The sequence below is a fragment of the Citrus clementina genome, unplaced genomic scaffold, assembly GCF_000493195.1.
Source record: "Citrus clementina cultivar Clemenules unplaced genomic scaffold, Citrus_clementina_v1.0 scaffold_3, whole genome shotgun sequence".
In the NCBI taxonomy this organism is placed as follows: Eukaryota; Viridiplantae; Streptophyta; class Magnoliopsida; order Sapindales; family Rutaceae; genus Citrus; species Citrus x clementina.
Genome location: NW_006262339.1, coordinates 45,586,194 through 45,609,273, shown reverse-complemented (window position 1 = coordinate 45,609,273; position 23,080 = coordinate 45,586,194). Strand labels below are relative to the sequence as shown.

Sequence of the window (23,080 nt, the reverse complement as noted above, 5' to 3'; positions counted from 1 at the left end):
ATCCAATTCGATCTAATTCACCATCTTGGCTCCTTCAATTCTCAATATCTCACTACTTTTCATGTAGGATCCAGCTATTCATATTTTTATTTGTATATCATGTATCCTATAAAAGATGGTCAGATTAAGCCAGTTTTGATATCTCACGTTGATAGCATAGGTTGTATAAATCACTGTGATACAGAAACTTATAAAAAAATAACTTCAGGGATCCTTGGGTTATGACTTTAATTACATTATTAGTCTATAGTCTTATTCCCTACTTTCCTCACCTTCAGGCTTCAGCTGATGTGGATATGGACTAACCCCAACACCTGATATAAACATAAAATATAAGTCATTTTTCTTTCTTTATTCTACTGACTGTATGACTCTGTATTAAAATAGCTAGAGAAACTGAGTTAAATTCCCAAAACAGTGCAGCCTTCAAGGAACCAAAATAAATGATTAAAAAAAATGCGGTGCAGCAGTTGGGTCACCACGGCCTAATAGCATTATATCGGTAAAAACCTCACCTCTTTTCACTTTTAGAGTTTCATGAAATAATCCAATTCATCTTTATTTTTTAAATAATAATTAATTTTATTATTAATTTTTAAATAATAATTCAAAACGCTCTAACGTTAATTTATAATTAGTTTACTATGTAATTTATTAGGGTAAAATAAGATTTTCACTTAAATAATTACAAACTATTTTAAAATGAAAATCTCAAGAACAATTAAATAACCGTTGATTTTCTACAAATATTTAAAACTCAAGAATAACTTAATAAAATAAAGATAACACTAAAAAATAATCAATGTGTGTGTGTGTGTTCATTGAATTTCTTTAATGAAATCAACTGAATTTCATAATAATAGCAGTAGTAGTGGTAGTAGTAACAATAACAATAACAACAACAACGACAACAACAACAACAATAACAATAATTTAATAAGGGATTACTGACCATATTAAAATTTGGGATAAACTAAAAGATAAAAGGTACAATATATTTTATTCTGTAATATATTACATTTGTATCGTGTTTTTAGTGTGTGCTTTTTAAGTTAATGAAACTGTGTTTATTTCTGGTAAAATAATAATATTGATTGATTATTTATTTATTTATCTTGTTTGTATTAAAGTCATAAAGAAGTTAAAAGACAAAAAAGACAAAAAAGACAAAAAAAAAACTCACTCTAATACTTATGAAATCTATGTTTTTTCTCTTTATTTTGTCCTAAATATATGTTTTGCATATTATTTAATATTATTATTATTTATTTATTAGGTTATCCTTAAATTTTAAATTTTTGCAAAAAGTCCAATATTATTTAATTGTGTTTGATAATTTTATTTTAAAAATAGTATGTATGTCCTTAATTAAAAATTCTATTTTATTCTCAAAAAATTATACAGTAAACTTACGATAAATTAACAAAAGAGTATTTTGAACTAAAAAAATAAAATAAATCATTATTTAAATAATAAAGATAAAATAAGTTATTGCTTCAAAACCGGGTAATTTTTAAAAACCTTCCCTGAGGTTTGGGTTTATTGCAAGTAGATGGCGAGAATTGGTTTATTTGTAAAAAACCCCCTACCGTCAGTTAATTTTAACATTGATCGTTAGTTGACCGTGCAAAGACAATATTACCCTTAACAATAGTTTATAAACGAAAATAACTAAAAAAAAACTAAAATTATTGGCGCGAAAAGCACAAACCCTATTTTTTAACAATTTTATCCTTGTCAATTCCAAAAATTTACAATATCATAGGTAAAGATTATGACTATTTCATTTTTAAATTTTTAATTTTATCTTTCTTGTAGGAATTTTAAGAAAATATCAATAATTTAAAGAGAATTTTTTAATTTTTTAATTTTATCTTTTTTATAGGAACTTTAAGAAAATATCAATAATTTAAAGATGATAAAATAGCTAATAATTTTGGTTTTTTTTATAGTTATTTTCGTTTATAAACTATTGTTAAGGGTAATATTGTCTTTGCACGGTCAACTAACGGTCAATGTTAAAATTAACTAACGGTAGGGGATTTTTTACAAATAAATCAATTCTCGCCATCTACTTGCAACAAGTCCAAACCTCATGGGAGGTTTTTAAAAATTACCCCTTCAAAACCTAAAGCTGAAAAATACTTTTTCTCCAAAATAAATAACCAAGAGCAATGACTTTACAATCAAATCAGTCGCACCAAGTCCGAAGGGGAAAAAAAGAAAAAAGAAAAAAGAAAAAAGAATCTGCGGAATTGTTTAAACGGTTTCGCGAAAAACAGCTGCAAAGCGAGCACTGCATTTCAAATTTCAAATTTTAAATGCCACCCCATTCATTTCATTTTCTATTCAAAATTTACAAAGCGAAGATACATCTCCAAATAATGGATGAAGAATCTTCAAGAGTGTGTAGGAGTAAGAGGACGATCTATCTTCTCATGGAGGCCGGTTTATACAAAGAAGACGATCATATGGGGGGCACCAAAGATATTTAAAGAGAATGGTGCTAGTTTTCATTCATAATCCTCTCAAGTTGGTGAACAAAGAGTTCTTTATCTTTCTAGCTTGCTTAGCAATGCTTCCATTGGTGGCAGCTCCTGCACAATTTGTTGCCAGTCGGGCATGCCCTACACAAATACGAGAGGTTGTTACACCAACTTGATATAGAAAAATGTACAAGACCTCATCAAAATCAATTTTTAGAAGTCTCTTGGGTTGGATGTAGAGTTTGTCACATTACGTATACGTCACTTTAGATGAACATTGTAGATAGAACAAACTAAGCACTCTTTGTTTTCAACTTAAACCCCTCAGGATAAACAGAGCAGAATGCTGAGATACTCATTCTCATGTGTGCAGGGTTTTAAACCCCAGACCTCTTGTACCACAAGAGGTTTTACTGGTTGAATTAACTACCACCCAAGAACACAGAGATTCTAATTACTGATAAGTGACAACAAAGAATCATAGAATGTGGATTCAAACAGCAGCTTCTATGAAAATCAAATGAACTGAATTGGTGACCGGTGAATGGAACAGGAAAAGGAACCCTCAACTGATCAGGATTTTGCTAGTGTTAAATAGGAATCCAAAATCTCAATCTATATGTTTTTTCCGCAAACCACAACAACAAAAATTGGTGGTTTATTGTACCAAACCTTTAAACTACCAAAAATTCCTTAAGCACCTGCTAATCGAAGCTATTTCTGTTCAATTATAAGTAAGCACAAAATCTTTACCATATCCACTTACTTTCCCAGATCTCCGAACACGACCATCTAAACGCAATATTATGTAGACATCTTCTCCAGGGGTAACTCCTTCAGACTTCTGCTGATCTCTTATCCATCTGAATAAGTACAGATTTTTCATTCAGAAGATATCAGAGCTCAAATGAGGAATAATAATAGCACATTTGAGTCATTAAAAAACTAAAAGGGAGATAAATAGTTCACAACAATTGTCATAGATTGAATGTGACGTTTCATTCCATTAAAGGCAAATGAAGGGCAAACAAAGAGGTAAAAATTTATGTTTAATATATTATAGAGGTGTAACTTTACCAACAAAATGGAAAACAAACTTCTGAACAAGTGGAATCTAACCTTTCCCATTCACTGGGTGACACCACCTCCGCTTTAAATCGAATTTCGGATTTCAACTTTGATTTGGCAGTTATAGACTGAGCTCGTTTCTCAAAATCTTCCTACCAAAATGTCATTGGATACAGTGTCAAGGAGGGCAACTATAATATTGCTCACAAGATAATTGCTGATAGCAACCTTTGTATTCATACCCCAATAGAAGGAAGAGCAGCTGCTGCTTTTGGAGCCAGACCAAAGCCTTTTTTCTCTACTTGTGGTGCCCTACCTTCACCCCAGATCACAGGAACTAGAAGAACACCTCGTCTAAGGAGATCAGTTCGGAACCTCTCTGCCTTCTGTATAGCCAAGGAAACAGTCTCCTTTCGCCCTGCCAAGATAACCTAGTCCAAACCTCAAAGTTACATAAAAGATGCAGTTTTATGAAACTTAACCAAGAGACGGAAAAGAAAACAAATAGAATATTATAGGTAACTGTTATGAAAAATTATATTTGTTTCTGAGATATGCAGCAGTTTACTGAAATGCTTCCAAATTGCCAGAGGAACAATATAAGCAGCTGGTAAAAGAAGTCTGATTCTAATTAAATTTGTTGACGAGCATTTAGAAATTTTTCTCAGAAAATCACATGTCCATTTGTTCATAGATGAGCATGTATCCACAAACAAAAGAATGGATGTATGTGTAATCATCACATTGCACGAGTGATTATTCCCTTACTGTAAATGGATAATGAAGCAATATTCTGAATAGCTGGAAACTCTGTAATTAGGTGACGCTTCCATGACAAAAATGCAAACATGCTAATTTACAGTGTCAACGTTTAAGGTTTCCAATTATAGAGCAGAAGCATTTAATAACAACAATATGAGCTGAAAAAATATGTTTGTACTAACCGGCCTAACTGTGCCTCGCAACTGCACCAGCTCAACAATCCGATTGGTAGAGAGGCGCAGTGGCAACCTTGAAAGAGTTTCATCTTGGGATATTTGAGCAAGTTGTTCCTCCTCTTTCTTGTTGTCCCATAAGAATAATGTGATAAAAACAATGATACCTGCAGATTGCTGATTCAAAAGCTTAGTCACCCACAACAGCCGGTTATAAAGTTCTGATGTATCATTGAAGTCTTACTCATCATAAAGGGAAAAGTCCACTTGCAAAATATATGAAAGGTCAAGCTGAATGTCTTGGTTTACCTCCGATATTAATGGCTAAATTTTCAGCAGTTTCTATGAGATCAGGGGCATCGTCACCACCTTCGATTGCACGAAGTAGCCTGGGTACAGTAAAGAATAAGGATATTCCTGCAGCAGCTGAGAGTGCCACAGAAAAGAATCTCCGTACGCCACGAAATGGTGCCTGGACTTCACCGATGAGTTTCAGATCTCTTCGGAAACTGTAGCCTATGTCTTCCCCACCCAGCCTGGCCTGTAGGCATAACAAATAGTTTTGAGTTAAAATATTTATTAGCAGAAAGTGAAAGAAATGACCTTTCACAGATCCTGTCACTTTCATGTTACGAGAGATTAAAAGAATGATGCAAATGAGGAGCAACATTTAACTCTATGGAGAAAGTTGCACTCTATAGCTAATTTAGCTTGTGAAGTGGAAAATTGATATAAAACAGCAAAATAGAGAGATAAACCTCTTCCTGCAATTCCTTGAATTCAGGCAAAGCTCTAAAGGAGGCCAAGTCGGGATCATTAAGAATTGTGCCGAATTTAAGATTGTAGTCTCTCAAAGCAGTACGCAGACAATCAGCAGCTTTCTTTCCTTCCCCACTTCAGAAAAATGAACACTGAAATTAAAATCCCTCATCTAGACAGCAGTAGGGATAAAATTACTGAATAAGCTTCATTCATGTAAAACAAACAAAGTGAAGGAAGCAAAATTTAACTAAGCTATTGGCAATTTACTACTGAAACTTGGAAGATTTATTGGCTTTAAATCAGATCATAAAATTCTTTTATTTTGAATATGAGATAAAATTTGTACGGACACTTGTGTAATTTTTGACTCATTGAATGCCTTTCTTGAAATAAACTATCTATGTTTGAGTTCTAAGAAAAACACACTCCATTTAAAGGAAGCACTAGTTTTGACAGACCTTTACGCTGACAGTCACGTGTCTGTAGAGAGCAACCAGTGTAACTCATTTTACCATGAAGAGATTTTATCGGTCAATTTGCAGCAATTGAGTTGTTTTGAGATAAAAAGAAACAAAAAATTCAATGGCAATCTATCATGACACAAAGTTTAAAAAAAAAAGAGGAAACTGAAAAGCCTGGAGGTTGGACTTCCTACCAGTACGCATGACAACAAGCTTTGTTATATAGGGCAGCTTGGGCCTCCACAGGGTTGGGATCTAGACTGAGTGCTGTGTCAAATTGAACTAAGGCATCTTTAACCTGAAAAATTTAAGCACATGATAATAAATTTATATAAATGATACAACAAACATTACATGTGATTGATAAACAAATAGTTAAACAGTTTTACACACAGTGATGCAAGACAAGATGTTGCTGACACTGCAGAATGTCGCGTGTGTTGAACAATATGATCAAAGAAATGTAACAACTGTGAGGGAAAATTCGGTTTAAGAACCAAATATTACTTTGGCTAGTAATTGTACCATTATAATTTGATTATGCATTAATGATTATTGATTAGCTTAGGTCATTCACATCTTAAAGCTGGATTTCACTCACAGGGAGTACTTGCACGACAATGAAAGCACAGTGGTGATGGTAAGGGAAAAGTACCATCGACTCAATCATGAAAAAATAGCCTACAATTTTATCTTTCCAAGAAGGTGGGGGAAAAAAAACTGTTTGCTCCTTCAATACAATTTACAATACTTCCATCGTGTAAAGATAAAAATGCCCATTTCTTTCACGCTGCAAAATATAATTAAATTGAGCAACAAAAATAAAAATAATCAGTAAAATTAAAGTAAACAAAAACAAAAGCACGATTACAATCCAAAATTTACGAAACTAAACAAAAGAAAATGGCTCCAGTGATCAGAGATAGATATAAAAGAAAAAAATACCCGTCCTTTGGAGAATAGTGAGAGGCCCAGATTGACACAAGACTCCGCTGTCTCCGCATTGGTTTCTGGAGACTGAGAAGTAGAAGAAGAAGAAGAGCAGGAGATGGGACAGAGATGAGCCTTCTTTTGAGGATTTAAAATGATAGTTTTTGTGGGGAGCCATGGTTTGTGTCTTGTTCTTCCTGTTGCTATTGAATTTGAGAAGCAGAGCGGTTGCTGGCTTACCAGAGCAGCCACAGCCATTCAGATCGATTCCCACCTAAATCTTTTCCAGCAAAATACGCACAGTTAGTTTATCCCATTTCCATCTCTGCCAAACGACGCCGTGGCTTCTGGAGACGGTTAATACAGTTTGTAAGCTGAACAAATCCAAAACCCATGAATTTAAGTAATGGGCTCTTCGCAGCCCATGGTAGAATGCGAGAGCCGAGACTGTTACTGAGTGACCTACGTGGCTAAATCTTATCCTGAGCCAAGCCACACACTAGCATAGTACTACACCTCATTACATCCTATCTATCCTCCAGACCAGAATTTTTTTAAATAAAAATAAATATAATAAGGGTTCCTCTATGATGCTGTAAAGTTTTTTACAGCATCAATAATGTATTAATTGTGAACCATTAGATTTAATTAATGGTATATAATATTTGTACTAAAAAAAATTTAAAAATAATGATAACCGTTCAAGTGGGTGGATAATTTTTGTAAAATAATTGTGACCACCCTTAGAGTTTGAAACAATTTCACTTAAATAGTATATTTATTTAAAATTACTTTTCAGCCCTCCTTTAAATTTGTAATATGATAATCTCTTTTAAAGAAATCTTTCAAAATCAGTTACCATTAAGTATAAAATATATTATCAAGTAGGTTATTTAACACAAAGTCTTGTAATAATTTGTATTGTATGAATTTAATTACAAACCATTAATACCTAAACAATAATGATAATATAAAGCATTGCAATAAATTAACTATTTTATATGTGTTTTATTAATAATACTATATGAGTCACAACAAATGAGAAATATTTTATTCACCAATTATTATTGAAAAATATATATGTCTATATAACTATAGTCTATAGAGTGAGAAATATTATGATTTAATTTTTTATTAAAAAATTAAACTATTTATTTCATGCAATTCAATGGTGAAGGATATAACATTATGAAATGTTGCTTTGACTTTCAATATCAACCATTAGATTATGAGATATTAGTGGGTCAAAAATATTGTGCCAAAATTTTAAGTTAAAGTATTCCAAACCATATCTCTATAATGGAAATATAAAAACATACAATGATTTTTTTTCCTCATTTTGTCCATTAAATATTATTTGATGTAATATTTTATTTATTGTCACTATTTATTATCATAATAAAAGTAATGACTTTTCGTAGCATAAAAAATTTATAATTACTATCAAAGAATAACAATAAAATTATCTTTCATGATTCATAAACTAAAGTTAATTAGGAATATGTGTTAGATTTAACTTTTATGAAATTAACAAAGTGACATTTGAAAATAAAATAAAAACAAACTTGTAAAAGTTAAATTTTATAAGGCTGAGATAATTTCCTACCATGTCAATAAAAATCTAAAAATATACATGATATTCTTCACTTTTTTTTCCAACGTAAATATTATTGGAGGCAATATTTTATTTATTGTCACTATTAATTATCATAACAAAAGTAATAATTCTTAATAACATAAAATTTTATAATTACAATCTAAGGATATCAATAAAATAATCTTTCACGGTTCATAAACTAAAGCTCATTAGGAATATATATTAGATTTAATTTTTGTGAAATTAACAAAGTGATATTTGAAATTAAAATGAAAATATATAGGCTTATAAAACATAAAATTCCTATCATGTAAGGATATTAATTGTAAGATAAATATAAAGTTAAGAGAATAAGTATGTTAAATGGGTGTTAAAAATAAGACATACTTCATGATCAATTATACAATGACCCTTAATATTATATAAAATAATGAGTATTTTAATATACGATATTAAATTTTATTAAAACATGTGTGATCAAGTAATTTTTATGTTACAAGCAATCTCAACAATGAGTTTATTGATTTAACTATGATATTTACTTAAGTATATGTACTTAGTTATGTTATTTATTACTATTATATCATATATAAAATTTTCAATTGCAACTTATTTATTTGATTTGTGTTAAATAACCTATCATTATATTTTATACTTAATGGTAATAGATTTTGGAAGATTTATTTAAAAAAAAGATTATCACATTTCAAATTTAAAGGAGGATTGAAAAATAATTTTACATAAAATATGTTATTTAAGTGAAATTGTTTCAAACTCTAAGGATGGTCATAGTTATTTTACAAAATTCTCCACCCCTTACACGTTTGTTAACCATTTACCATTATTTTTTAATTTTTTTAGTACAAATATTGTGTACCATTGATTAAATCCAATGGTACACAATTAAAAACATTATTGATGCTGTAAAAAAATTACAGCATCATAGAGGAACCCATATAATAAAAAAGAAATCATGAGCAGTCTACCCAAAGATTACTCGATTATAAAAAAATATTACAAATATTTTAATTTTAATTTTACAAATATTATATATATTGTATCGTCTGTTTACTTTTTTGTTATTAGAGATGAACATTTGACGATATCAGGAGGGTAGTATTATCATTTAGTATAATGACTCCATATCCATTACCAAAAAAAAAAAAAAAAAATCCATTTTTCATGTGTTAATTGTAAATGGTATCAATTTTTCACCTAGTAGTTGTAAACCATATGAGTTTTCCACCAAATAATTGCAAAAGGTATACATTTTCTACTCTTGACCAAATAATATGACCAATTTCATTTTTTTCTTCAAAATCTTCGTTTTAAACTACATGTACAATTGAATAAAAACAAAGGGTACAACTACTTCACCATATGTGTGGATTCCTCCCACTCCAGCGTTTACTTCATCTAAATGGGAAGGAAGTGGGAATCCCACTCCGTGGGCCCCACCCATTTTTGGAGTGGGGAATGGGAGTGGGACTCCCATTGGGGGAGGTGGGAGTGGGAATCCACTCCCACCTCTCCCTTTTTTACCTTTTTATTTTTTTTATTTAATTTAATATAATATTTTATAATTAATAAAATAAAATAAATATTATTATATTTATTTGAATAATATTATTATATTTATTTGAATAATAATATTATATTTAACTAAATAATAATTTGCATTGATTCTAAGTTAAAATTATTTTAAAATAATATTATTATATTAATAGAGAATTAATAAATGTAATATTATTATATTTATTTTTAAAATAATAGTATTATATTTATTTAATATTAATAATAATAAATAGTTTATTCTAATAAAATATTAATTTTGTACTAAATAATATTATATTATTATTTTATATAATAATAAATTTAATATAATTATATTAAATAAAATAAAATAAGGTTTCATTTTGTATTAAAATTAATAATTTATTGTTCATAATTAAGAATATTAATAATTATAATAAATTTACAAATATAATAAAATAAATATTATTCATTAAATATATTTTTTATTAGTTTTGTAATTAAAAACTATAATTCTTTAAATAAGGATAAAATTGTAATTTGAAACAATTTACTCCCAATCCAAAACAAAGTAAACACATAAATTGGATTCTGATCTCTAATCCATACTTCCATTCCAGTGTAAGTAAACAACCTACTCCCACTCCCACTCCACATTCCCAATCCTAGGATTCCCACTCCTCAGGATTCCCAATCCAATCCAAAAAGTAAACGCTACCTAAATGTATCTTTTAATGGATGCAAAATAAAAGCAATGGAAGACTCATACCCTTCTCAAAGTAATATTTTATTATTAATAATAAAAATATGCAAACTCAAGTTAGTTTTATATAATAAAATCATGCTTACTAAAATAAAAAGAGAAAAAAAAAAAGCATTTAAAATCAGAGGTTATGAAGCATTTAACTGGGTAGACTGTTCTGAAGCATTTAAGAAACGGAAATGCTCCTTTAATTACATTCATAAACATAAGCTTAACAAGGGGAAAGAAATGGTCAGCTAAATTGCAACTTTTATACCTTATTTCTTAGAGCTGACGTACAATGGATTGATCGGTTTTCAAAGAAACCCTCCTAGTCCCACCTTCATAATCAGTTATAACATATCAAATTCATCGTAAATAGACCACACGAATCATATATTTCAGAAAGAAACAAGAATGTGCTTATGTTAACCACATAATCAAGCCAAATTGCCTCCAGAGGAATGCAATTAAACTGTCTTCGCAAATACTTGTCAAGGCAGCTATTTAGAGCAACTCACAAATGGTTGCCTAATTCAAGAACATGACAGCCTGTAAAATACTTAAAAGCTATGATGTGACTATATTTAGGTTTGATATAAGTTATAGGTGATGGTGTATAAAATATTTCAATAAAGATTTCTAAAATGTATTATCCGTGAAAGCGCACACTCAAAAACAACTTATTAAGAGCTCTTCAAATAAAAATTTACTCATATACGACCAATACTTTCTAAGTATACTAAAATAAAGTACAGTTCAAGGAGAAAAACTTTGTTTGCTGCATTCTAGTAAAATTGGGTTAGCACTTCACACACAAAAGCGGCTTCAGCATTGAATAACTTGTATTAACCATTAACTTCGGAACAAGTTGTCTTTATATAAATTGTAGTACAATAGTATGTCATATTTTATATAAATAATTAGACAAAATATCCCCTCAAATATGTAACTTCATCAAAATTTCATGAATCTACTTTGTATAAGATATTAAACAAAATATATAGACTACATCTTTCTTAAGACTCTGATGTCAATCTTAGCAAATACAAAATAAATAGGTATTGAAAAGTGAAAACTAATTCATTATGAAATCTAACGTATTACATATATTAAAGAACAAATATACTTCTTTCACGAAGCACATCAAATAGGGAAATTCCTCACCATAAAATAAGTGTAGGAGTAGATATCTTCTCTTTTGTTCATGAGAGTAGAGTTTTGTGATCGATTTTTCCTTTAAATTTTCATTAGAGTAGATTTTTTCTGAACTAATTCTCAAAATACTTCTTAACCATATTTTTGATCGTAAGTATATAACAATCTTTTTTTTTTTCAAAAAAAACAAAAGGAATTTTGGATAAGATACTGGAGAAAAGATGATAGATCGACAGAGCTTTAAAGATTGGAAAGCTGATGATATCAGTGCATATATACCGTACAGATAATACCTCCAAGTAAATTTTGGAGGACACCATGATTTGACTGATTGATGGCACGCTAGCTAGCTAGTTATGTGCTGCATCTAGTCATGTAAAAATTATTGAATTCCCCAGAAGTTTAGCTTTATTACGCACTATCAAATTATTCCCAGCTATGGCTAAATGGTTATATCGCACTAGCGCTATTGTTTCACTAAAATTGCCATGTGATGAAGAGGAAGAGAGCGTCGGCAGCAGCATTCCAATGCGTCACTCACCACCAGCTTCAAAAAAGTAAAAGGAAAGGTCGAAATTGGACGCCGCAGAATCGACCTTGTTGATCGATCAATACATGCGTCAAGATGTCGACCATGACAATCAATATATTGAATAAGCATATTTATCGCATTCACCATTTAATGGTTGGGATTGTCTCATTTGGTACTAAAGAACAACTTTTATTAATTAAAGGGAATTAACTGTGATCAAATTGAATGACTAATCATGCTGCAACTTGATTCCGTATTCTAAAATATTTCTAATTGATCTATATACCTGAAAGTCCTTCAATTTTGAGCTTTAATTTAGCGTACGTAGCTACTCAATTGAAGAAATGAAGTAGGGGCTTCTTTTTAGTGTTTTGCACGTTATATACTTACTTTAATAGAGAGAGCGAGCGAGCGAGCTTGTAGATAATCAAAATTTGATTTTCTTGCTGTTTTGCACTACACTTCTTTTTTTAGACAAGAAGTAGTGACTAAATAGCACTCTAAAAGTATATATTATACATGTCTATAATCGTTGTTATAGAACCAAATACTACCAAAATACCAATCTAATAACAGAGAGCCAACTCTAATCCTGCTTTAACTTCATATAAGAGCAATTAAAAGTTGAAATATTTTAATGAGTAAATAGCACAGGTTTGATTTTCTTGCTATTTTGCACTACACTCCTTTCTTCTAGTCAAGAAATAGTGACTAAATAGCACTCTAAAAGTGTATATTATACATGTATATAATCGTTGTTTTAGAACCAAATACTACCAAAATACCAATCTAATAATAAAAAAAGCCAGCTCTAATCCTTCTTTAACTTCATACAAGAGCAAATAAAAGTTAAAATATTTTAATGAATACCCTTAAATTTTGAATTGACAACAAATTTATCTCATAAAATTGTCTTGGTGGGGTTGGGATGTGATTCATTAGTAGGATGCATTAATATTCATTTCACCTATATAATTAAGCTAATTTTGTTAACTGGGCTCTTGGGTGCTCTAAGAACACTAATGCTTATTTGTTTATTAGTTGCCATATGTGTATACATATTATTATAATTGGTTGAAGCATATATCTAATATTCATTTCACCTATATAATTAAGCTAATTTTATTAACTGGGCTCTTGGGTGCTCCAAGAACACTACTGCTTATTTGTTTATTAGTTGCCATATGTGTATACATACTATTATAATTGGTTGAAGCATATATCTAATAATGAGTGAATGAAAAAAAAATGATCCAAGGGAACTTCTTTGAAATAATAAATTATTCTTTTTTATTTTTCTTTTTTAAGTAAGAGAATAAATAATGTCTAAATTAATTTTTTAGTCCCTTATCTCCTTCATAATTCGAACTCCAATGCCAAATACTTTGAAAAGCGCTAGGCGAAGTCCTAGTAGTATGTGGTATCTAATTCATGGCACAATATCCATGTAAATGCCGGTCACTTTCTTCAAATAAAGCCTGTGAGTGGCCACATTAATTGTAGATGGAATCTAGGCCAAATTGCCAATCGATCGGTTAGCAATAATGTGGGGATAAAACGAGAAGCATGTTTTCAAGAACTACACATAATCTAACTTGCAATTTTTTTTATATAAAGAACTTGCGGGTCATAAAAACCTATACTCAACGAACAGGGTGAGAATATCCTTCAAACTTCTTTTCTTCTCATTTGTTAAGTTCCTCCAAAAGAATGCATTACGGGAAGAAACTGGAGTATAAAGGTGAGGAGGCATTGAAGGAGATTGAAAAGCTAACAGCAAAAGCCGATGAAGTGCAAAATAATCTTTTGAGAGAGATCTTAATACGAAATGGAGAAACTGAGTACTTGCGCAAGTATTTGAGAGGTTCAAAAGATGTATCTGATTTCAAGCGATGCGTTCCTGTTAGTACCTACAAGAATATTTATCCTTATATCCAAAGAATAGCTATTAGTGGTGAAGACTCTTCACTTATTTCCGGACACCCCATTACTGAAATGTTATGCAGGTCTCTCTATATCTTCCCCCTGCATGTTTTATCGCTTTTGCTAATAACTCTTTAAACTAGTTTTCATCATGTTCATTTAGTTGTGTTTCGGTGTTTGCAGTTCGGGGACTTCTGCAGGAGAGCCAAAGCTGATGCCATCGATAGCAGAAGATCTTGACCGTCGAACCTTCCTCTATAATCTCATCATGCCAATCATGAACCAGTTATATTATATATCCTAATTTCCTATGTTTCCCTTATTTGTTCTTTTTATTTCCATTTTCATAGGAGGTGAACACGTTCTAGTTAATCAGGTCTAGGCGTACTGTATAGAATGCTGTGCAAGTGACGTGTAACGCATGATTAGAATTTGCATTTATCATGAATATAAAATATTCGATCGTTCATTTCATAACCATTAATATGGCAATAGACATTATCCATTCTCAATCTTTGGTTGTGATTCTCAAACACTAAACTAACTTTATATCAGACACGTGCACGTTCATGGATTGAATTTCACTTACAGGTACATTTGCGGATTAGATGAAGGCAAGGCTATGTACTTTTACTTTGTCAAGGCTGAAATGTCCACACCCAGTGGCTTGCCCACTCGTACTGTGCTCACCAGCTACTACAAAAGCAAGCATTTCAAGTGCCGAACACGCGACCCGTATAACGACTTCACTAGCCCAGACCCAGCCATCTTGTGCAATGACAGCAACCAAAGCATGTACTGCCAGTTGCTAGCTGGTCTAATCCATCGTCACCAAGTCCTGCGGCTAGGTGCCGTGTTTGCATCAGCTCTTCTTCGAGCTATATCTTTTCTCGAGCGTAATTGGTTTCAGTTATGTAATGATATCCGCTCAGGTCGGCTTGATCTTACGATCACTGACCCCGGATGCCGTTCCTCGACGTTGTCCCTACTAACATCGCCAAACCCCACTCTCGCCGACGAGATTGAGGAAATTTGTAGCCGTCCATCATGGAAAGGAATCTTGTGTCAACTTTGGCCTAGGGCTAAGTACATTGAGGCTGTAGTCACTGGCTCTATGGCACAATATATACCATCCCTGGAGTATTATAGTGCAGGGAAGTTGCCCTTGGTGGGCACCATGTATGCTTCATCTGAGTGTTACTTCGGTGTAAATTTGAAACCCTTGAGTAATCCTGCTGACGTCTCGTTTACCCTCTTGCCTAACATGTGTTATTTTGAATTTTTGCCATTGGGAGGTGAGAATGGCACGCTGCTTTCAATGGAATTTAATGAAGAAGAGGAGGTGCCAAACGATAAGCTTGTTGATTTGGGGCATGTTAGAGTCGGCCATTACTATGAATTGGTTGTCACCACTTTTGCCGGTAAGATTATAATTTCCCTCTTTAGATATTCTTAACTAAGAAAAATGATGGAAAAAAAAAACCATATTGTTTTAGTAAATTATTCATTTTCTCATCATGTTTCAAAGCTCTCGTTCATGTTAAAAAAAGATATTAATTTTCATTTTTTTTGTCCATTTTAAATTATTTTACCCCTCAAAAAAATAAAATTTGTAAAATTTTTCAAGAGTAAAACAGTAAAAGCACAAAAAATATCATAATTTTTTTTAATGGCAGGAGATTAATTTCAACAATAATAATAGGGAGAGTTTTGATAAATTTATCTTCTTAATTATTAGGATTTTATTGCTGAGATATATGTTGTGTTGTTTAGGGCTGAATCGATATCGAATTGGCGATGTACTCCAAGTGACTGGATTCTACAATCGGGCGCCACAATTTCGATTCATATGCAGGAGAAATGTTGTTTTGAGCATAGACAATGACAAAACCAACGAAGAAGATTTGCACAAAAGCGTGACTATTGCTAAAAACTTATTAGAACCTTACAGTGCGCTACTTGTAGAATACACAAGCTATGCTGATACATCGACTGTGCCCGGCCACTATGTATTATACTGGGAGATTCAAATAGTGGACTCGCCAGCACTCCCACTTGATCATCAGAAGGTACTTGAAGAGTGTTGCATTGCTGTCGAAGAACAACTTGATTATGTGTACAGGCGCTGCCGTTCGCATGATAAATCCGTTGGACCGCTCGAGATACGTGTTGTCGAACCTGGCACCTTTGAGACGCTGATGGATTTGCTTGTTAGCCAAGGCGGATCCATCAATCAGTATAAGACTCCACGCTGCATCAAGTCGAATAATGCTGCGCTTATGTTGCTTGATTCTCATGTCAAGGATTCATTCTTTAGCCCTAGGGATCCCAAATGGATCCCTTAATGTTAATTTAGAATGGAATCTGATTTTCCGTTTCAGGATTATCAAATCTCCCTAGTACTACTTCTTCTTCTTGTGCGCTGGCTACACGTCTGCAAGATAGAGGGGCAGACTTTTGTATTCGATGTCTCCCTCTGAACTTTAATAAGTATGTAAATTTCTTTTTGAAGATTTGAACAATTGCATGAATGCATAATTAGATAAAAAAGTATTATATATTCAAGCCGTCATGAAAATATATTCTCATTATTAAATACGTGACATAAAATTTTTAACTGCTCAACACGTATAGTTGATCATATTAGATTTTATTTCATCATTCGGTGGGATAATATATATACAAATACATTAATCAGAAGTACGGTACTCCTTTCCGTTGTGAAAAAGAACATCTATATCAAGTGAATGATATTTTCCAAATATTTTTTTAAAAAGAAAAAAAAAACCGATGAGATTCCATAATAGCGTTAATCAGCTAGCTCATGAATTTTTTTTTTTTTTTTTTCTAAAACAACAACTAGCTCGTTGTCTAAATTCAGAAGAGTGATTAAATGAATGGCCATCTGAAGTTTCGACCAATTATTCTAAAAAGTCAACTTATGTCCGGCCAGCTTACGCAAGTAATTACGTTTATTACCCTGAGGGAAAAGCATCCAAACCCACTTGCAGGATGATATATTAAAACAACATAATTACGTTAATTAATTTCCTCTAATCTCTACATTATCCTCAAACATTTTAGAAAGCATGCACTTTTTATAATCATTATACCAAGTCTTAAAGGGAGATTCTCACTTTCTCCCTACTGAAATTAATATATACTACTTATTCCCTTATTGTTTTTATAATAGTCAATAATTCATTGGTATAAAAAATTTAAGAGAAAACAAGGGATAAATGGGTTATTTGTTTGATATTTTATCTTGAAAATATAAAATATATATTCATTAATCATTACAAGAAAAAAAAGTGAAAAAAAACAAAACATTTAAGAAAATATCTTACTATTAATTTTTTTATTTGCACCAAAATCTATATATATTTCTTATTTTTAATATTTAATTTTTTGTTTATATGATTTATTTGATTAATAATAAATATGAATAAAAATGTATTTAAAAATAAAGATAATAATATAAAATTATGGTGTTAGGGAGGTTATTGACCATTATAAGAACAATTAGTAGGTATGTACGTGATATATATTGATTTCGGTAGATGGAAACTGGCAATCTCCACCGTATGAAAAAAAATGTTATAATTAAGAAAATTGAGAATTTAATTAATCTATAAAGATCAATGTTAATACTGATTGACAATCAATCAATAGTTGTCTTTTAAATCTTTATTAACGGAGGTTGCTATGTTACAGAATCTGTAACATACACTACACCCAAGGAGAAGTGCACATGTGTCATGAGGAGAGAGAGAAACCATCCCTTTAGGTTATGTATGTTACAGAATCTGTAACATATATACAAATACACTCCCTTTAGGTTAACATCTTTCCTTCATTATTGTCAAATATGAGTTAAGTACATACCTTTGCAATTTCCGGAAGTTAATGTCGTCTGTTAATTACTAGTCGTACGCAGTGCAGTCAAGTGACCACGGCACTCGATCGCCACTCGTGAGGACAATTTTGAAAAGTGGCCCACGGCGCCGACCCGTTTGAAATTTTGTGCAGCATACAACGAACCATTATAACCATAAAGTGGGTTTGCTGGACAAAATGTTTAAGCGTGCCCAACATGCGCATGCATTTTGTTTTTTACTCGAAACTTTCAACAGAAGTATGATTGATGAGTTAAGAAAGAATCGAGCTTGGCCGCAAATATAACCAAGATGACTATATCCGTCAAGCTAGCTATGGTGTCCTCATGATCAGCCACAGAGGAGAATTTTTCTATGAGCTAATGCTTGGTGCGAGTAATCCTTTGCTTTTGTGTGGTGGAATCTGGAATGAGATTGTGTTCAATACTCGCTAATGGCTACAATATGCGGATAAGATACATATGCTCCAAAAGACATGGGGGCACTTCCAAACATTTTCATAGGAAGCTTAATTAGTCATAAGAAATAATTGGAGTAACTTTTAGAATGCTTTAGAGGATTTTGCAGACGAAATTATACCTTATAATTTCAAAAAGAAACATAATTATTACAAATATGCATGACATATCATCAACATAAATGTGGTGGAATCCTATCTTTTGCTTTTCTTGGACTCAGAAAGTCAGATACATAATAATTGGGTTAGTAAAACATGCTTTGCAGCGATTTTAAACTGAGTAATCATCCTACTAATCGTTTTTTATTTTTTTCGGGCTAAAAGAAGGAAATCCCTAATGTCGTTTGATTATAATAATCAAATCTTTTCTATGCTTTAAAATACATCAAAATTTCTTTGACCATCTTTTTTTATCTTATTATTTTATCCTTTGTTTATTTGACATTGAGGATATATCTTTAAGTATTTAATTACTTAAATAATTTTAATCATAATTAATTGAAAAATTAAGTTTAAAATTATGACAAAAAGCAAGGGCATTGCCATAATTTTTTATTAATTCTGATTTTTTTTTAAAAAATTTACTAAAAATTAAAAGATGCGGACATCCACATCTGAAAATAATTTACACACACACTATTTTTTTGGAGAGTAAAACAAGTTGAAACAATACATTTATATACATTATTTTTATTATTTTAAATATCCTCAACTTTTATTCTCCGAAAATAGTATATGTATATTTATTTTCCATTTAATTTTTAATTAATTATGACCTAAAAAATTATTCAATTAATTAAATAATTAAAGTTACCATGTTCCCAATGTCAAACAACCACCACGAGTAAAACTGTAAAATGATAAGATCAACATAAAAATTGATACATAGGGGCCGGGTATTGGATGTGTTTTAAAATATCATAGGGGTTTTCAATTAGTTTAGTCAAATAATAGGAGAGTTTCGTTCTTTTTCTTTTTTTAGGGTAGGGCTATTTGACTCTAAAAATTACTATGAACACTCTAATTTTAATATAAATTTTATTACAAAATACTCATTATGCGAATTACTAGCAAGGACAATTTATTATAAGTCACTATTACATAATTATTTTGAACACCCATAATATGTGTGTGTGTGTGTGTGTGTGTGTGTGTGTGTGTGTGTGTGTGTGTATACAATTTATAATTTTTGTGTCTTGAACCTTAAAATTTTTATTTTCAACATCTTAATCAATATTTAGACGAAAAATCAGGAAATTAATATTTTGATTGTAAAGTATGTGTGATGCTTTTTATTTTTTCAAAAATAAAATAAAATAAAAGTATTGTAAAGATTTTTTTTTTACTTCTTCTTCATCTTCTTCTCCTTTTATTTTTTGGTAGTATTTATAAAATTAATTTAGATAATTAATTTTAATTTTGGAGTCTTAAGTAAATCAAGTCAATTAATTTAGATAATTTTAGTAAGTGTTTTTTTTTAATTTTAAAGAGCGTGCAATGTAAAACTTAATTTTTTAAAATTAAGATATGAATGTACAGAAAATATGGTATTTAAAATAATTTTTAGGGTATAAATAATCACTTTTTTGTTTTTATTGGGACCGGAATATGGGAATTGTGACTCGTGAGCTTTACTAGCTAGTCTATGTTTAGACTGTTTGAGTCTCTTACGGAATCATTAAAAGGTGCTCTGTAATACAATTAAAGAATCCAGGTAAATGATGAAAGAGAATCAAATTATAAATAATTATTTAATTATTGTCATGCCAAGGGAAAAGATAAAATTAAGAGCAATCTTGTTTAAATAGAAAAATAAATAGAAGGAAGACATAATTAACTATTAATCAAAACTAAAATATTGCATGGAATTGCAGTTCATTATGTTTTCTTTTTATTTTGCTTTTGTATTTTTAACTTTTTTTTAAAATTAAAAACACGAAAATGCTTCATTATCTCGGCAAAATTTCGACAATTTACTCCCACAATCAAAAAAGCAAAGCCCAAAATAATTATAAAAAAAAACACACAAATCATAAGACATTCTTTCTAGGCTTAGGATTTAGGGTGCATTTAATAATCTGTAATCAAAATAGATTAAAATCGAAATGAGGAATGTAAATTAAAATAAATTATTTATTTTAGTTGTAGCAATCAAAATCAGAATAAGCTGTATTGTTATTGATGTGGTTACTTTATTTTAGAATCGAAACAAAAATGATTCTCAATTAACTATTATCACCATTATTTATTATTATTATTATTATTCAAATATTATTACTATCCTTAATATTAATATTAATATTAATATTAATATAATCACCACCACCAAAATCATCATCATCATCATCAACAACAACAATGGCAACAACAAATCATCATCATTGTTGATCTCATCATCATCATCAGATCAGAACTAGTGGATTCCGTGATGGCTGCTCGTGTTAGTTCAACTTCCGCGACGGCTGCTACTGCTGGTGGTTCGACTCTCGCAAGTCGCAACACAGAGGCTGCCGCTGTTGCTAGTTCCATCATGGGTGATGGCAAGAGTTGACAAGCAAAACTATTTAGGCTCAAATTATTCTGAGCTTCAGATTTTTTTCTAAGCTTAATTTTGAATCACACAGTGGAATTTAAATTAACCATTAAAGGTTGAGATCCTGAAAGCTCTCTTGCATTCCTCCCATTGCCACCATACGGGAAAAAATCCACCGGCCTCGCGTTAACTGCCAGTTCCATAAACAATCCTTAAAATCTCCGGCGGGGTTCGCGTATACGACAAGGAATTTGGCATCTGCCGACAGGGTGTTACTTTCTGTTCTGCTCTCCGCGCCGAGTTGTGGTGGCACTATTAGGCCTTTGTCTTTGATGCCAAACATGGCAACCTGGTTCCTAAGATCAGAGACATAAATAGTGAACTCAACCACTGTTATATTATAAGGTAACACATTCTCATAAGTTCTCTCATATAGTAACGTTGGTAACACTGCGTCTTCTCCTGACTCAACTCCTAAGAGCTCTGCAACTAACTGCAAGTATATATTAAGAAAATCAATGTATGTGTGTATATAGTCCTTTTGTAGTGTGGGTATTCTTTTTTTTTTTTTTTAAATGCGGATACGCTCTTAAACTGTGTGGTTATATTGTTTAAGAGTATATCTGCATTAAAAAAACTTAGAATGTCATGATTAATTCCTATAAATATAGTAAAAGGAGAAATACTTCTTTAGTCTCTTTGATTAATTTGAGCTAATTTCTCATCTTATTAATCTCTGTATTTTTAAAAATTAACTATTCTCTATTAAGTTTTTAAATTTCACACGTCGATAAGTGTAGTTGGCGAGATATGGTTTAGTGCCAACATAACATACAAGCCCAACGTGAGGTATAGCGTTGGATGATAAGAGATAGTTGATGGTATTCACATACGGGTCAAACGGAGGTTCCAATTCGTAACCAACTGCTTCATTAAATGTTGTGGCGAAATTTTGAGGGAAGCTCAGCTCAGCACCGGATCAATGGTCAATAATTACCTTATGTGGGTCCCAAGCAATTGCTGACCATTGATCCGGTGCTGAGCACAAGCTCAGCTCAGCACCGGATCCTGGTCCAATTTTGAGTGTTGATATTCAGCAGTGGCCTTGGGAACCCACCAATTGTTGCCACGGTAGCCCTGGAACCCGTTGTATAACTTGGATAAATCATTGCAATAACAAAGGCGTAGCTATATATAGCAGTATATTTTGTTTCTTATATATTAAAGGGCTACCTGAGATGACCACCTTCCTGATAACCCAATTTCTCGATGGTACGATTTGTGAGGTCGTCAAGGCTGGCCTTCCTAGCCCTAGTGGTAGGAGGACCGCCTTCCGCCAACCATGAAGCTATACAGTCAAGTCCTTCACCAAGTGCACCATACAAGAAAAATTAATTCTGCTTCTAAAAATTCCAAGTTCAGATAAAATTGAATACGATCCCTATCATCGGCTTCAATAATTGTTCCGCAGTAAATCAGAACCAATTATTATGTGAAAATTCAGTGTGAGAAGAAGTAAGGCAAAGAGAAAAAAAATGGGCTATCCAGTATCCACATCCATTTGTTCTTCTTAATTTCTAGTAGATAGCTGTGTACGTACGTAACATGCACGAGCAAACCCCAAAAAGCTTTTTATATGGATGCATCATGCATGAGTGACGAGTCCATCCGCAGAGAGATGACGAGAAAATTAACTTATTAGTTGCTCTTACGTGTTTGCTAGATATAAGATAACTACTTAATTATGGCTTCTTAAGATTTAGTAAAACTTGTTGATGTCGCCGACTGATCATATGCAAGGAACTGTGTGAAGATGATATATTTACATATGTAGTACGTACGGCAGATCTAATCCTTGTCTAATTAAATTTTGCTATAATTTATACAAGTTTCAGTTTTACATGGAAATATATAAGCTCATGACCAATCAAACACATTAATTAGTACTAGAATGTTTTACTTAGACTGAATTAGAGCCCTTTAAACAGACATCCACCTACTTCAGAATATCAAGGTGTTGGTATACTAAACCCAACGAATTCACAACTAACTAGTACATGAGTAGAG

At 31.5% G+C, this 23,080-nt stretch overlaps 2 protein-coding genes and 1 pseudogene across 4 annotated transcripts; 1 reads left to right on the top strand and 2 right to left on the bottom strand.

Moving 5' to 3' along the window:
- Positions 1 to 2,341: 2,341 nt before the first annotated feature.
- LOC18048999 (protein LOW PSII ACCUMULATION 1, chloroplastic) lies at positions 2,342 to 6,982 on the bottom strand. 2 transcript variants are annotated; one of them, XM_006444222.2, is made up of 9 exons: positions 6,658 to 6,982; positions 5,907 to 6,010; positions 5,248 to 5,383; positions 4,799 to 5,030; positions 4,499 to 4,656; positions 3,797 to 3,985; positions 3,606 to 3,706; positions 3,253 to 3,349; positions 2,342 to 2,627 (listed from the first exon to the last, which is right to left on the bottom strand). In XM_006444222.2, exons 1-9 carry the CDS (start codon positions 6,898 to 6,900, stop codon positions 2,553 to 2,555), a joined length of 1,335 nt encoding a protein of 444 aa, XP_006444285.1. In that variant the 5' UTR covers positions 6,901 to 6,982; the 3' UTR covers positions 2,342 to 2,552. The 2 variants fall into 2 exon arrangements, 1 of the variants encoding a protein (XP_006444285.1); XR_002906304.1 differs by lacking the exon at positions 2,342 to 2,627 and having other exon boundaries at positions 3,262 to 3,349; positions 3,606 to 3,702.
- Positions 6,983 to 13,800: 6,818 nt separating this feature from the next.
- On the top strand, positions 13,801 to 16,624 carry LOC18048998 (putative indole-3-acetic acid-amido synthetase GH3.9). 2 transcript variants are annotated; one of them, XM_006444221.2, is made up of 4 exons: positions 13,801 to 14,210; positions 14,311 to 14,412; positions 14,719 to 15,548; positions 15,901 to 16,624. In XM_006444221.2, exons 1-4 carry the CDS (start codon positions 13,915 to 13,917, stop codon positions 16,470 to 16,472), a joined length of 1,800 nt encoding a protein of 599 aa, XP_006444284.1. In that variant the 5' UTR covers positions 13,801 to 13,914; the 3' UTR covers positions 16,473 to 16,624. The 2 variants fall into 2 exon arrangements, with proteins under 2 accessions (XP_006444284.1, XP_024044471.1); XM_024188703.1 differs by having other exon boundaries at positions 14,683 to 15,548.
- A 4,575-nt stretch (positions 16,625 to 21,199) lies between these two features.
- On the bottom strand, positions 21,200 to 22,659 carry LOC18048997 (annotated as a pseudogene).
- Positions 22,660 to 23,080: the final 421 nt, after the last annotated feature.

Bases quoted from the DNA above. Each gene is read 5' to 3' on its own strand.
- LOC18048998 (XM_024188703.1), top strand. From the start codon at position 13,915: ATGCATTACGGGAAGAAACTGGAGTATAAAGGTGAGGAGGCATTGAAG. The intron at 14,413-14,682 runs GTTATATTATAT...ACTTTATATCAG, and splicing joins ATCATGCCAATCATGAACCA to ACACGTGCACGTTCATGGAT. The intron at 15,549-15,900 runs GTAAGATTATAA...TGTGTTGTTTAG, and splicing joins GGTTGTCACCACTTTTGCCG to GGCTGAATCGATATCGAATT.
- LOC18048999 (XM_006444222.2), bottom strand. From the start codon at position 6,900: ATGGCTGTGGCTGCTCTGGTAAGCCAGCAACCGCTCTGCTTCTCAAAT. The intron at 6,011-6,657 runs GTATTTTTTTCT...TAAATTTTTCAG, and splicing joins CACTATTCTCCAAAGGACGG to GTTAAAGATGCCTTAGTTCA. The intron at 2,628-3,252 runs GTAAGTGGATAT...GTATTTGTGTAG, and splicing joins GTGTTCGGAGATCTGGGAAA to GGCATGCCCGACTGGCAACA.